This window comes from Papio anubis, chromosome 20 (assembly GCF_008728515.1).
Source record: "Papio anubis isolate 15944 chromosome 20, Panubis1.0, whole genome shotgun sequence".
NCBI lineage: Eukaryota > Metazoa > Chordata > Mammalia > Primates > Cercopithecidae > Papio > Papio anubis.
The window spans coordinates 43,728,408-43,740,590 of NC_044995.1; the positions used below are offsets into that span (position 1 = coordinate 43,728,408).

Genomic DNA, 12,183 nt, shown 5'->3' on the forward strand with positions numbered 1-12,183 from the left:
CAGGGGAGCTTGAGTGCCCATGAGTGTTTTAGGGACACTGAGGTCCCCCCACAAACGGAGTCTGGAGTGGGGTCTATCACAGAGGAGAATGCAGGCACAGGGCAGGCTGAGGGGGCCGAGGTGCCAGTGGAGGTGGGAGTGGCAGCTGCCCACGCCCTGGCGAGGTCTTGGGTGCTCGCGGGTCCCCGGGGCTGGAGCTCCGTCCTCCCGCAGGCCCGGGCGGGGTCGCGGGCTCGCGCGCCGCTCCCTGCGCAGCCTCCGCCCCCCGCAGCCCCGCCCCCCGCGGCGGCCCCGCCCCCGTCGCCATGGGAACAGCCGCGGCGGCCCGGCTCGCGCGCTGCTCGCCTGCCTCGGTCTCCGCCGCTCCAGGGGCGGGTGGGGTGGGCTGAGTCGGAGCCCGGGCCGCCGCCGCCGCTGCCGGGGAGAGGCCGAACGCGGAGCCGGCGCCGGGGTCCCGGAGAGAGCGCGGCCGCCGGGCGGTCGGTCCCCGTCCGGGTCGAAGCCAGGGTGAGGGGCGCGCCGGGGCGGGGGCGGTGGGGGAGGGGGTCCCGGGCCGCCGAGAACAAAGGGAGCGGGGGGCAGGGGCCGCGGGGACCGTCCCCACGCCGCGCACCCGGGCCGCGGCCGGTCGTTCGCACCTGTTGTGTGCGGCCCGGGCTGGGCCGGCTCCCTTTCCCGGCTCTCCGCGCCCCCACCTGCGCGCACGGCCAGAGTTGGGTCCCCGCGTGCTGGTGGCGGCGATCCGGCGGGCCAGGCATGGGCGTAGCCCGGGGACCGAGGCGCGGGCGGGGGATGGGGTCGGGCACGGTAAGGGGGGCGGCGGCGGCGGCGGGAGGGGGCGAAGCGGAGGAGGCGCGGGAGGGAGGGCGCAGCCTCATCCCAGGCGCCCCGGGCGGGTCCCCTCCTCCGCAGGGCGCGCGGCGATGTGAGCCATGAGCGCGACGTGGACGCTGTCGCCGGAGCCCCTGCCGCCGTCGACGGGGCCCCCGGTGGGCGCGGGCCTGGATGCGGAGCAGCGCACAGTGTTCGCCTTCGTGCTCTGCCTGCTCGTGGTGCTGGTGCTGTTGATGGTGCGCTGCGTGCGCATCCTGCTCGACCCCTACAGCCGCATGCCCGCCTCGTCCTGGACCGACCACAAGGAGGCGCTCGAGCGCGGGCAGTTCGACTACGCGTTGGTGTGAGGGGCGCGGCGCCCCCCAGCCGGCCCTGCACTGGGTCTCCGAGGGTCGGCCCTGCGGGGGGCGCCGCGGGGCCAGGACTGCGTTCAGGATCCCGCCTCGGAGCTCCCTGCCCCGGGTAGAGGGGGAGGGAGTTGGGAGAAGCCCAGCCGTTCCCCCTCGAGACCCCTCCCATGTCCCCTCCTGGCCTGGCCGGAACCCCACCTCGTGCCTTTATCCGCCCTGTCCCTTCCTCTCTGCGCATCTCACCCGCCCGGCTGGCCCCCGCCCCCCGCCCCCCGCCCCCCGCCTCTGAATCCCAGGAGGGAGGAGGACCCCCGCACAGCCCCCTCCCCAGCGTGTAAGTGGCTCTGCTATTGTGCTTTCCTGGAAGTGGGGACCCCCTTGTCCCTCCTCCCTCCCCTGTTGTCTGGCCGTCGTCAACCCCACCTTGACTGAGTGTTGAGCCCGTCCTTGGGCTCTGGCCCTGCGGGGCAGGCTCTCTCGGGCCCACGGGGCAGACACTGCATACCAATTTGCCCTGCACCGCCTGTCCCGGAGACGGAGCCCGAAGGCCTGCCATGGCGGCTGTGTCGAGGATGCGTGGCTCCTGCCGTGGCGGGAGAGTGTGGGCAGGATCATTACTGCCCCCAACCCGGGCCCATGGACAGGTCAGCGCGCCCTGCCCCGGTGCCCACCGCTGCCCCCCATCCGCCCTCCTGCCACTTCCCGCCGACTCCCCTGCCGTGCCTCCCGCAGCCCTCCCATGCCGTTCTACTCCCTGCCTCTGAGCCGAACATGATAATAAAAGCTATTATTGAGCGCTTACTGCATGCCAAGCAGCGTGCTGAGTTGGCACCTCCTGTTTATAGCCTATCTCCTCTTCGGGATGGTGAGAATCAGCCAGGCCCCGTTAGCATCCCAATTCTACAGGCCAGGAGACCGAGGGCCGGCAGCTCCAGTGACTTCCTTGCCCCATAGTCACATGGCTAGAGTCTGGTAGGGCTGGAAGTGGAACCTAGGTCTGGCTTCTGCATGTTTTTAAAGCTTCCCAGGACTGCAAGATCACAAGCCCTTTCACCGGCTTTGCGGGGCTGATGTGTAACCATCTCGATATCCCCAGCTCCCTCCCTCCCCTCCACACACAATTCTGTTGACCTGGGGAGGCTCTGGGGGTGGTGAGAGAGAGACAGCCCTGCGGGGAGCTGGGAGGAACACCCTCCACCAGCCCTGTAGGGAGGCTCCGACGACTGTACCTGCAGCCTAAGCCTCCTCCCCCTGCCCACCACCGTTGGCAGCGTTTGTGAGTCTGGCGTGGTGGAACGGTGACCACGGACGGAGTGGGCTGGCTGCGCTCCAAGGCCCTCCCAGGAGATGTGCAACCCCCGGGGAGCCGTGTGCAGTATGTGTGGGGAGAAATGAGCGTTTCTATAAAAGGAAGGCTGGGTGAACGCAGACTCCGCGAACAGAATTTTACCCACTTGGATTACTAGCTGGGCGTAGGGCGCGGTGCCGTGGGAGGACATCTGCTTCCCTCCCTCGGACCCGACCCCCAGTCCACACCTACAGGGCAGGTGAGGCTGATGGAGGGAGCCCCAAGCGGGGACCCAGCACCCCCAGGGATTTGAGGTCAGCCCTGACTCCAGCGCCCCTCCCTCCCTGCCTTCTAGGAATCCTTGAGGTCCCAAGGATACCCCAGGGGACACATTCCACTCCCACCAGCCTCCTGCCACTTGGGACAGCCCACCCCTTTCTTCCTCTAGCCCCCTAGCCTGGGGCTTGACTCCTTCCGCCGGGCCACCCCCACTCTGCTGCCTTCTCCCCTCCACCAGTGCCATGTGACTTTGCCCTACTCTGAAACCCATCCCTGACACCTGTCCCCAAGGTACCCTGCCGGCTCTCCCCTTCCCATCCACACTTGTCAGCTCTACAGTAACCAAGGGGCTCCTCACCCCAGGCCTCATCAGACCAGACAGCTGGCAGCTCTCCTCCCTGGCACACACCCCAGCCCTGTGACCCCAAGCTCTGACACTTCAGGGGCCCCACTTCTATCTTTAAGTCACAGGCGAAAGAGAAAGAGAATAATGAGGACTTTATTCATGGTCACAGAATACCGCCGGGAAGGGGAAGGAGCTGGCAGCAGGTAGTAGTATCCACGACTGGTCAGTTGAAGAAAGTGAAGATGAGGTACAGGAAGGGGAAACGTATGAGAGCGTTTACGGTGTGCAGTGCCAGCTGTGGCCCCCAGCAGACAACAAGGCACAGTGGGGCTTGGGGACTGGGGGAGGCCAGCCCTGTCCGCCTGTCCTGGAGGTCGGGAGGCTTGTGAGTGGAGTCCCGTAACCCCCACCGAACCCCTGTACAACGGGGGTTCCATTTCTGAAACCCCCAAAGTGTGGGGCATCTCAGAGGCCCCACAGCTGAGCGTTGTATCAGGGACATTCCCACACGACGGGATCCTCAGAAAGAGCCAGTGCCAGCCGAGCAGAACCGAGGGCCAGGGCAGGGGGCCTGGTGTGCCTCCTGCCCGCCATGCCCCTCACCTGGCAGGGGTGGCTGCCCGACCCAGAAGCTCCAGGGGCACCAGGAATGGGTTCAGGGGACAGATCCCAGCTGCTTGCCAGGACGATTTCAATTCGCTGGGCTCGGCCTTCTTGGTGGCTGGGGGGGTCTCCTCTGGTGCCTTGGAGCCAGCCCCATCCCCCTCAGCAGCAGGCCCCAGGCTCCCTCCAGCGGGGCTGGGCTGGGGGGCTGTCAGACGTAAGTACGTCTCCGTCATATGCTCAACCAAGGCTGTGCAGGGCAGGAGGGGCAGCTCCTCTGGAAGTGACATGAGCAGGTCGAGGACCACAGCCGACTCTAGTGACGGATGGAGGGGAGGGGTAAGGAGACACCCTTACCTGCCGCCAGGGACCCCGATCCCTCTGCCTCTGCGCCCTCCCTCATCCTTCTCACCAGCTGCTGAGAGCTCAGGGCTGCGGCCACTTCGGGAGAGAGAGGACAAGTACTTGTAGATCTTCTCAAAGTCCACAGCGAAGTCTTCTTCAGTGGAGGGACCAGCCGAGGACGCAGGTTTCTCAGGGGCAGGGTCAGAAGTGTCGGGGGTGGAGCTAGGTGCCTTAGGGGCGGAGCTAGGTATCTCAGGGGCAGAGTCTTCCTGCCCTCCAGGGGCGCTCAGGAGCAGCGGCTTTCCACGGGCCTGCGTGGGCTTGGGGGGCTTGGAGTGCAGGAGGGTGACCGGTTCCGTGGCTGCGATGGTGAGCACCTGGCAGGCAGAACAATCAGGGAGTAAGGGAAGCTAGAAAGTCCTCTCACCGTCTACACATTCCCCCATCCTCTCGGCCACCCTAAGATGCTGCTCAGACAGGAGATGGCCTCAGAGCCAGGGACACTGAGGCTCGAGGTGTCCAGTGACTGATGGAGGCCACAGAGCTGGCAACAGGAAGGGCCCAGGACCCAGGTTCACATGATTTGGCCCAGTGACCCTGTCCTCTGGGACGCCCCGACCTGCCTTGGGGGATGGCCGTACCTGCGAGAAAGCCACTGCCAGGGCTTCCTCCAGTGGCCCTGTTATCTTCTCAGCCAGATCCGTCCAGACCTGAGTGAAGCCAGAGGTACAAGGTCAGCCCAGGGATCAGCCTGCAAGGGCCCCCCAAGCCCTGCCCCTCCTGGGGATCCCCTAATCAGGTTATCCTCCACAACTCCCACCTACGCACCAGGGACCTGCCCTGGACAGCCTCGCCCTGTTCATCTGCCTCACCTCTATGGGGGCTGGGGGCTGTGCCTCCCGGCGCCTTGGTCCCTGAAGGCCACCCGGATGCACCTTTTGAATGGCCTCCCGGGCTACGCGGCCCTTGAGCTGCTGGAGGAAGACCCGGATCTAGAAAGGAAAGAGGAGGAGGCCGAATGAGGCTTCTATGAGCTCAGGGCTGCAGCAGAGAAGCCAAAGCCTGCTCCCTTGCCTGCTCTGGGCCCCGCTACTGCGCCTTAGTCTCCTGCTAGCCCGGTGTTAGGAGTCCCAGTGACCGCCAAGGCCCCTACCCCATCCAGAGTCTGACCAGCTACCTAAGGAAGGTGTAAGGCCCAGGCCAGTTCCGGCTCCTTCACGGAGCCCAGGGCCCAACCCTATGCTGGCTACTACCCCGTTCAACTCCCTTCTTCGTCCCCTCTTCCCCATTCCCTGACTCTCACTTCAAGCTCGTATCCTGTCTAACAGCATGCGTTGCTTTTCAAGACTGGCCTCGGCTGCATCTTACTCCCAGTTCATTCCGCCCGTTTCGCCCTCGCCCCACCCACGCATTACTCCGAAGCTCGCCCCGCCTTTAAAGCTTGCACTCATCCCACCCACGCCCCGCCCACGCCTTACTCCCAAAATGGCCCCGCCCTTAAGTCTTGCTCTTATCCCGCCCAAGCCCCGCCCCCAGACTCGCCCTGCCCCTCAAACCACTCACCCGCTCTCCAACCCTCAGCGGCACGCACGCCTCGCCCCCAGCATCGCCCCGCCCCTCCGCTTCACTTATGCCCCGCCCACGTCTTGCTCCCAAGCTCGCCCCGCCCCTACGCCTTGTTCTCTTCCCGCCCACGCCCCGCCCCTCACCCAGCCCAGGCTCACCCACTAACGCCCCGCCCCTCAGCCCCACGCCACAGCTCCGCTCGCTTACATTCCTGGCCCCGCCCCGCCGGCTCCTGCCGCAGCCCCGCCCACTCTACGCCCTACCCTAGCCCCGTCTCCAGCCTGGTTTTGGTCCCGAGAACCGCCTCTCACCTCAGCCTCGCTCCGGCCCTGCAGCTCCCGGGCCAGCTCGGCGGCGTCCGGCTCCGGCTGGCCCTGCCGCGCCTGCAGGAGTCTCACTAGTTGCCGCTTCTCGCGAGCGCTCCAGGTCGTGGGACCGGTCACCTCGCCCAGATAGCGCGCCGGGGCCGCTCGCCGCCTGGGAGGTGGCTTCATGCCGGTCAGAAAGACGCAGGCGCTGTAAGGCAGGTCTCCGGCGGGCGGAGCTACGGGGGCCGCCGAGGCCAGAAAGCACCAAGCGGAGGCGGACGCACGTGGGGGTGTGGCTCCGCCTTTGCAGGCCTGGGGACCCGCCCCAATGGAAGTGAAGGGGGGGGATCAGCACTGGAACTGGGGCGGGGCCAAGGAGACCCTCAGCCTGCACTTTATCTCATTTAAAAAGTGGGGACGGGCCGGGCGCGGTGGCTCACGCCTGTAATCCCAGCACTTTGGGAGGCCGAGACGGGCGGATCACGAGGTCAGGAGATCGAGACCATCCTGGCTAACACGGTGAAACCCCGTCTCTACTAAAAAATACAAAAAACTAGCCGGGCGCGGTGGCGGGCGCCTGTAGTCCCAGCTACTCGGGAGGCTGAGGCAGGAGAATGGCGGGAACCCGGGAGGCGGAGCTTGCAGTGAGCTGAGATCCGGCCACAGCACTCCAGCCTGGGCGACAGAGTGAGACTCCGTCTCAAAAAAAAAAAAAAAAAAATAAAAAAATAAAAAAAAATAAAAAGTGGGGACGACACCTTGGATCTCGTGCCCTCCTTCTATTGCTGGACTAACTCATGAAGCTACTACTGTGTACTTTGCTTCTCGCAGAGGGGTGGGTTCTGGCTGAAAGGTCAAGTCCGAAGATCCAGTCGTGGTCAAGAAGCTGGGCTCTGGGGTCAGACAGGCCTGGGGACTTTGGGCAAGTGATTTAGCCTTGCCTAACCTCAGTTTCCTCCTCTGTAGCCTGGGGCTGATAGTCCCACTCTTGCCTGTATAAGGCAAGAGAGATTTAAGGAGCTCTAGACTAGACTGACAATCTAAGAGGAGACTGGAGCAGGAGTAGACCGGAGCAGAGGCAGAAGATCGAGGCCGAGCAAGGGCAGGGTCCGGGTGGGGGTAGTGGAGAGCAGAGAAGGCCTGGCTTGAGGAAGATCGCAGGAGGCAGATGGGCAGTTGTCCGGGTAAGGAGAAGAGGAAGGGGGAGGGTTTATTTTAAACTTACTCTTGTGGGGTTGGGTGTCGCTTTTTTTTTTTTTTTTTAGGTGGATTTTTGCTCTTGTTGCCCAGGCTGCAGTGCAATGGCGCGATCTTGGCTCAGTGCCACCTCCGCCTCCTGGGTTCAAGCGATTCTCCTGTCTCAGCCTCCCAAGCAGCTGGGATTATAAGCACGCGCCACTACGCCCTAGCTAATTCTTTTTTTGTATTTTTTTAGTAGGGACGGGATTTCACCATGTCGGCCAGGCTGGTCTGGAACTCCTGACCTCAAGTGATCCACCCACCTCGGCCTCCCAAAGTGCTGAGATTACAGGTTTAAGCCACCGCGCTCGGCCAGGTGTCGCTTTCTGTTTGAGACAAAACGCCCTAGAGTCTCCCATGACCCGGGAGTGCACACGGGTATGTGGGCGTATGGGCCCCGTCCCCAGGCTCCACCCCTCTAAATCAGGATTTCTCAGGAATCCTCCCCAAGTCCTACTCCCAGCTTTCTCCCCAAGCCTCCCCACCCATCTCCCACCCCGCACCTTGCGCGCTCACTGACTGCACCAGAACTTAGCCCGTCAATCCAGAGGTTTATTTTGAGCACAGGTGGGTGGGAGGGACGGGGAGGAGAGAAGCACAGGGGTCGTGGCCCCATCAGGTCCGAGGTCCAGGGAGGCGGGTCCGGTCCTGTTGGTCCTGGTCCCGAAGCGGTAGCTGGGTGTATCTCCGGACCACGTTGGGGGCGCACCATCTCTGGGAGGGGTGGCTGAGGCTCAGCAAGAGAGGGGACGCTACGCGGGCCACCTCCCTTCCCAGCAGACCACTGACCTCTTCCATCGGTCTGTATGCCGGGGTGAGAGTGGGAGCCGGGTCTGAATGCTGAGTTCTCCTCGTGTAATGCCTCTCCCCACCTCATGCTCCTGGCTGGACCCACTGCCTGAGTTCGAATCCAAGCTCCACCCAGTATTGTGACTTTTGACAAGCTACTTAATTCAGAGAATGCCTCATTATTCTCGTCTCTAAAATGGGGATTATAATAGTGTCCGCCTGGAGGTTAAGGGGATTAAGTTAGTTCATAGGCGTAAAACATTGACAACAGTGCCTGGGGGCAGTGGCTCACGCCTGTAATCTCAGCACTTTGGGAGGCCTAAGCGGTAGGATCACCTGAGGTCAGGTGTGCCAGACCAGCCTGACCAACATGGAGAAACCCCATCTCTATTAAAAATACAAAATTAGCCGGGTGTGGTGGCGCATGCCTGTAATCCCAGCTACTCAGGAGGCTGAGGCAGGAGAATCGCTTGAACCCGGGAGGCAGAGGTTGCGGTGAGCCGAGATCGCGCCATTGCACTCCAGCCTGGGCAACAGGAGCGAAACTCCCTCTCAAAAACAAACAAACAAACAAACAAACAAACAAACAAAAACCCCAAAAACCTCAGTGCCTGGCACGAACTAAGCGCTAGGAAGCGTCACTGTCATCTCCTCCCTCCCCTAACTTCCTCCATCTCCATACCTACCTTCCTCACTGGGGCCTCCTGGGCTGGGGACCGCTGGGCGAGGCTCTCGCGGGCGGGCCGGGAGCCGGGGGCGCTGGAAGTAGAGGCGAGCTGCAGAAGGGCTGCTGCGCACCACGCCAGGCTAAGGGCGGCCTCTGGGGGCTGCTGCGGGCATCGCGGAGGCAGGCCTAGCTAGGGCTGATCAGGCCCCACAGGCGGGATCGCGTCGCCCCGGGTCCCGACGCACGGGATTAGACTGGGGACCCGGCTTGGCGGAGGTGGGTACCTGAGTGCGCGCAGACAAGGCCCAGCCCGGCAGCCAGTGCGGCGCCCAGCACGAAGGCTGCCAACACCAGCGCCACCACTGGCGCGGGTTCCAGGGCCGCAGGGGCCGGCGCGGGAGGCTCAGGGCGCACGGCGCGGCCGGGGACACTCTTGGGCGGCCCTGTGGGAAGAGTCACGCTGACTGGTTCCAGGTCCCAGGTGTCCTTCCCACCCCCTTTGCCGCCCCACGGCTCCCTGCGGAGGAGGACTGCGTGCTCACTGGGGGGCGGCCGCGGCACGGTGACCACGATAGGCTGCGTCAGCGTGTGCAGGTGGGGGCCGTCGGCAGCCAGACCCTCGGCGCTGCCACTGCCAGTGCCGGCGCACGCCTCGTCCTGAGGCAGACACTGGGGGAGAGGAAGGTGGGGAAGAGACGGGGACATCAGGGCACCGGGATCGTGGCTCTGGTCCCCAGGGCCCCCAAGAGAGACCTGAGTCCCGCTCTCCACCACAGCCAAGATGGGACCCCTGGAAATCCGGCCCCTTAGGGATCCCTGAGCCCAGCCCCTACTCATACAAGTGGCTAGCCGCCCAGCCCCTAAGGACCCCAAATCCCAGCCCCACAAGATTGCATGGGCCGGGTCTCCCAGCACCTAGCGTGTGAGGCCCAGCACCAAGTTCCCAGAAATGTGTCCCCTGAGTGGTCTTCTGCATCCAACCCCCAGCCCTGAAGGATTCTAGAGCTGTCCATGGGGGAACCCAGTGTCCACACTGTCCCCGGAGAAACTGTCGGCAGAGATGGCCCCTCCGCCCCACCTCTCCCCACCTCCAGATCCTCAGACCCCAAGAGTATCCCCTTTCCACTGCCAGAGTCGCTCGTGCCCAGTCCCCGAAGGACCCCGGCGCCCTGATTCCAAGCTCTGCGCCCGCGCACCCGCGATGGCGGCGGCGGCGGCGGCGGCGTCAGAGGCGCAGGCGCCCGGCGGACTCCCCGGAGGCGGCGGCAGCGGCTCAGCTGGCAGTGCAGGAACTGCACCGAGGCGTTGAAGACCGGGCGCAGGCGGAAGCTGAAACGCGCGGGGCGGGTGGCACCCGGGCTCGGCGGCGGCGGTGGCGGGAAGGCGACAGAGGTGTCGGCGGGGCAGCCCTCGCGCAGCAGAGCCAGGGCGGGCCCCGGGGCCGGGCGTGAGGACGGCGTCACTGAGCAGCGGTGCAGGGCCAGGCCCCAGCGCGGGGAGGGACGGGCCAATGCCGCCTGGGGGATGGAGGCGCCATCACGGATTGCCCGTCCCCACCGGCCCCCATCCGCCCCTGGTGTCCGCGGGGCCCCCACCTGCACGAACACGCGGCTGTCGGCCGGGACCTCGAGCGGCCCCGCGCGGCGCGGAAAGACGTCCTCTGTGTCAGACAGCTTCAGACTGAAGAGGGGTCTGCGCAGCCACGGGCCGGGCGCCGCGGGGAACGGGGGTGCTGGCGGGAGGTGGGGGTGGGGAGGGCTGCCCTTTAGGCCTCTGGGAAAAGTGACCGGACCACCTCGCCCCCGCCGCCGCCTTTGGAAAAGGGATGCAGTTGCGGCGGCGGATTCACCCATGACGGGCTCCCCGCCACGTTCCCCCTGACGGTGATGTGCCCCCGGCGACCCCTGGGACCCGCACAGCCCAGCAGCTGAGCCGGTTGCAGAGCCATGAGCCCCTAGAGAAGCCTCCGAAGCTGGCGAAGGCCTCCCTGGGGCGGAAGAGACGCGGTGAGGAGCACCCGATGGTGGGGTCCGGCTGGGTGAAGTCAGAGCTCCCCCACCTTCCCCAGGGCTGCTCCTGGGGACGCAGCAGGACCGACGGTTCCCCTTTCTAAGGGGACATGGGTGCTGTCACCAACGAGGAAGGGAAGTGAAGAGGATACCTTCCCTAGAGGCTCTCCTGGGCACAGCCAAAGCCCAGCCAGGCCACCAAGATCTGAGACGCTTCCACCTGTCCAGGCTAAGGCAGCCATGGGGTCCCCTCCCCTCTCAGTGCCCCTACACACACACTGATGTCTGCCTTCAGGAGGTGCTGAGCGGGGTCCTGGTAAAACGGATAATCTCCAAATACGAAAGATGCCTGCACATCCATTTTCCTTGTTTTCTGAGACAGGGTCTCCCTCTATCGCCCAGGCTGGAGTGCAGTGGTGCGAATACAGCTCACTGCAGCCTCCACCTCCTGGGCTCCAGTCATCCTCCTGCTTCAGCCTCTCCAGTAGCTGTGACCACAGACACTCGCCAACATGGCCATAAGGGTTCTATGTTGCCCAGGCTGGTCTGGAACTCCTGGTCTCAAGCGATCCTCTACCCTCAGCCTCCCTAAGTGCTAGGATTACAGGCATGAGCCCCCTCATCCATCCCCACATACCCACTTCTGAAGAGTGCCTGGGTAGAATGGCCCTCTCCGTGGCTGCAGGGAGCTTTGCCGAAGTGGGGCTGTGAGCCACCCTTGGGATGGAAGACAGAGACCCCATCCCACTCCCCTGCCCCGTCCCCACCCCGAGAGGACCAGAGGTCTAGTTGAAAAAGAGTGACACCGGCCAGGCACGGTGGCTCACACCTGTAATCCCAGCAATTTGGGAGGTCGAGGCGGGTGGATCGCCTGAGGTCAGGAGTTCAAGACCAGCCTGCCCAACATAGACAAACCCTGTCTCTACTAAAAAACACAACAATTAGCCAGGCGTGGTGTTGCACGCCTGTAGTCCCAGCTACTCAGGAGACTAAGGCAGGAGAATCGCTTGAACAGAGGAGGGGGAGATTGCAGTGAGCCGAGATTGCACCACTGCACTCCAGCCTGGGTGGCAGAGCAAGACTCCATCTCAAAAAAAAAAGTAAAGAGGGTGACATAGTGATAGAAGCATGACAGACCGGTCACCTCCCTGCTCATACCTACCAGGTGGCCCGCTGGGCAAGGTGGCGATCCCTGGGAGCAGGGCCAGCAGTAGCACGGTGCCCGGCATGCTGGACCAGCTGAAGTCGGAGTGTTCGGGGCCAGAGCAGACACCAGCTGGGCTGCACCCAGGTCCCGCACGTGGGCAGGCGGCCCTGTCCTTGGCCAGGAGGGAGGCAGGGAGCGGGGGTGGCAGACTGAGGGGCTGACACCAGAGCCAATGTCCAAGGCCTGGAGGGATTAAGAGATCCTCTGCTGCCCGACCTGTGGCTAATGGGGGTAGGGGGTCCCTCACACCAGCTGCTTGATATCCATTGGCAAGTCACTACAAACACCTCCCGTTCAGCTCCCAAACCTGCCTCAGTCTCCCCTCAATGCAGAGGCCTCCCCCGACACCCACC

The 12,183-nt window shown here is 64.2% G+C and overlaps 3 protein-coding genes across 10 annotated transcripts; 1 reads left to right on the forward strand and 2 right to left on the reverse strand.

The window, feature by feature from the left end:
* The first annotated feature begins 305 nt into the window (after positions 1-305).
* Positions 306-3,123, forward strand: CTXN1 (cortexin 1). Of its 2 annotated transcripts, XR_004180399.1 has the most exons (3): positions 314-507; positions 913-1,828; positions 2,030-3,123. XR_004180399.1 is itself a non-coding variant. In XM_031660013.1 (2 exons), the coding sequence occupies exon 2, from the start codon at positions 933-935 to the stop codon at positions 1,179-1,181; it is 249 nt and encodes an 82-aa protein (XP_031515873.1). In that variant the 5' UTR covers positions 306-507; positions 913-932; the 3' UTR covers positions 1,182-1,996. The 2 variants fall into 2 exon arrangements, 1 of the variants encoding a protein (XP_031515873.1); XM_031660013.1 differs by lacking the exon at positions 2,030-3,123 and having other exon boundaries at positions 306-507; positions 913-1,996.
* A 107-nt stretch (positions 3,124-3,230) lies between these two features.
* SNAPC2 (small nuclear RNA activating complex polypeptide 2) lies at positions 3,231-6,185 on the reverse strand. 3 transcript variants are annotated; one of them, XR_004180398.1, is made up of 5 exons: positions 5,349-5,531; positions 4,918-5,037; positions 4,687-4,755; positions 4,113-4,422; positions 3,231-4,016 (listed from the first exon to the last, which is right to left on the reverse strand). XR_004180398.1 is itself a non-coding variant. In XM_003919389.5 (5 exons), exons 1-5 carry the CDS (start codon positions 6,103-6,105, stop codon positions 3,697-3,699), a joined length of 1,002 nt encoding a protein of 333 aa, XP_003919438.2. In that variant the 5' UTR covers positions 6,106-6,184; the 3' UTR covers positions 3,231-3,696. The 3 variants fall into 3 exon arrangements, 2 of the variants coding, with proteins under 2 accessions (XP_003919438.2, XP_021789525.2); XM_003919389.5 differs by lacking the exon at positions 5,349-5,531 and adding an exon at positions 5,923-6,184; XM_021933833.2 differs by lacking the exons at positions 4,918-5,037; positions 5,349-5,531 and adding an exon at positions 5,923-6,185.
* A 1,504-nt stretch (positions 6,186-7,689) lies between these two features.
* Positions 7,690-12,177, reverse strand: TGFBR3L (transforming growth factor beta receptor 3 like). Of its 5 annotated transcripts, XM_017955023.3 has the most exons (7): positions 11,786-12,177; positions 10,210-10,346; positions 9,811-10,131; positions 8,899-9,283; positions 8,634-8,706; positions 7,948-7,960; positions 7,690-7,872 (listed from the first exon to the last, which is right to left on the reverse strand). In XM_017955023.3, the coding sequence occupies exons 1-5, from the start codon at positions 11,850-11,852 to the stop codon at positions 8,639-8,641; spliced, it is 978 nt and encodes a 325-aa protein (XP_017810512.1). In that variant the 5' UTR covers positions 11,853-12,177; the 3' UTR covers positions 7,690-7,872; positions 7,948-7,960; positions 8,634-8,638. The 5 variants fall into 5 exon arrangements, with proteins under 5 accessions (XP_017810512.1, XP_031515877.1, XP_017810511.1 ...); XM_031660017.1 differs by lacking the exon at positions 7,948-7,960; XM_017955022.3 differs by having other exon boundaries at positions 7,690-7,960; positions 11,786-12,175.
* Between the last annotated feature and the right edge of the window lie 6 nt (positions 12,178-12,183).

Excerpts from the sequence above, each read along its gene's own strand:
- TGFBR3L (XM_031660017.1), bottom strand. The coding sequence starts at position 11,852 with ATGCCGGGCACCGTGCTACTGCTGGCCCTGCTCCCAGGGATCGCCACC. Across the intron at positions 10,347-11,785 it reads CTTGCCCAGCGGGCCACCTG|CACCCCCGTTCCCCGCGGCG; the intron begins GTAGGTATGAGC and ends ACCTCCCGCCAG. Across the intron at positions 8,707-8,898 it reads CCTTGTCTGCGCGCACTCAG|CGCCCCCGGCTCCCGGCCCG; the intron begins GTACCCACCTCC and ends CTCTACTTCCAG.
- SNAPC2 (XM_003919389.5), bottom strand. The coding sequence starts at position 6,105 with ATGAAGCCACCTCCCAGGCGGCGAGCGGCCCCGGCGCGCTATCTGGGC. Across the intron at positions 4,423-4,686 it reads TGGCAGTGGCTTTCTCGCAG|GTGCTCACCATCGCAGCCAC; the intron begins GTACGGCCATCC and ends TCTGCCTGCCAG. Across the intron at positions 4,017-4,112 it reads CCCTGAGCTCTCAGCAGCTG|AGTCGGCTGTGGTCCTCGAC; the intron begins GTGAGAAGGATG and ends ATCCGTCACTAG.
- CTXN1 (XM_031660013.1), top strand. The coding sequence starts at position 933 with ATGAGCGCGACGTGGACGCTGTCGCCGGAGCCCCTGCCGCCGTCGACG.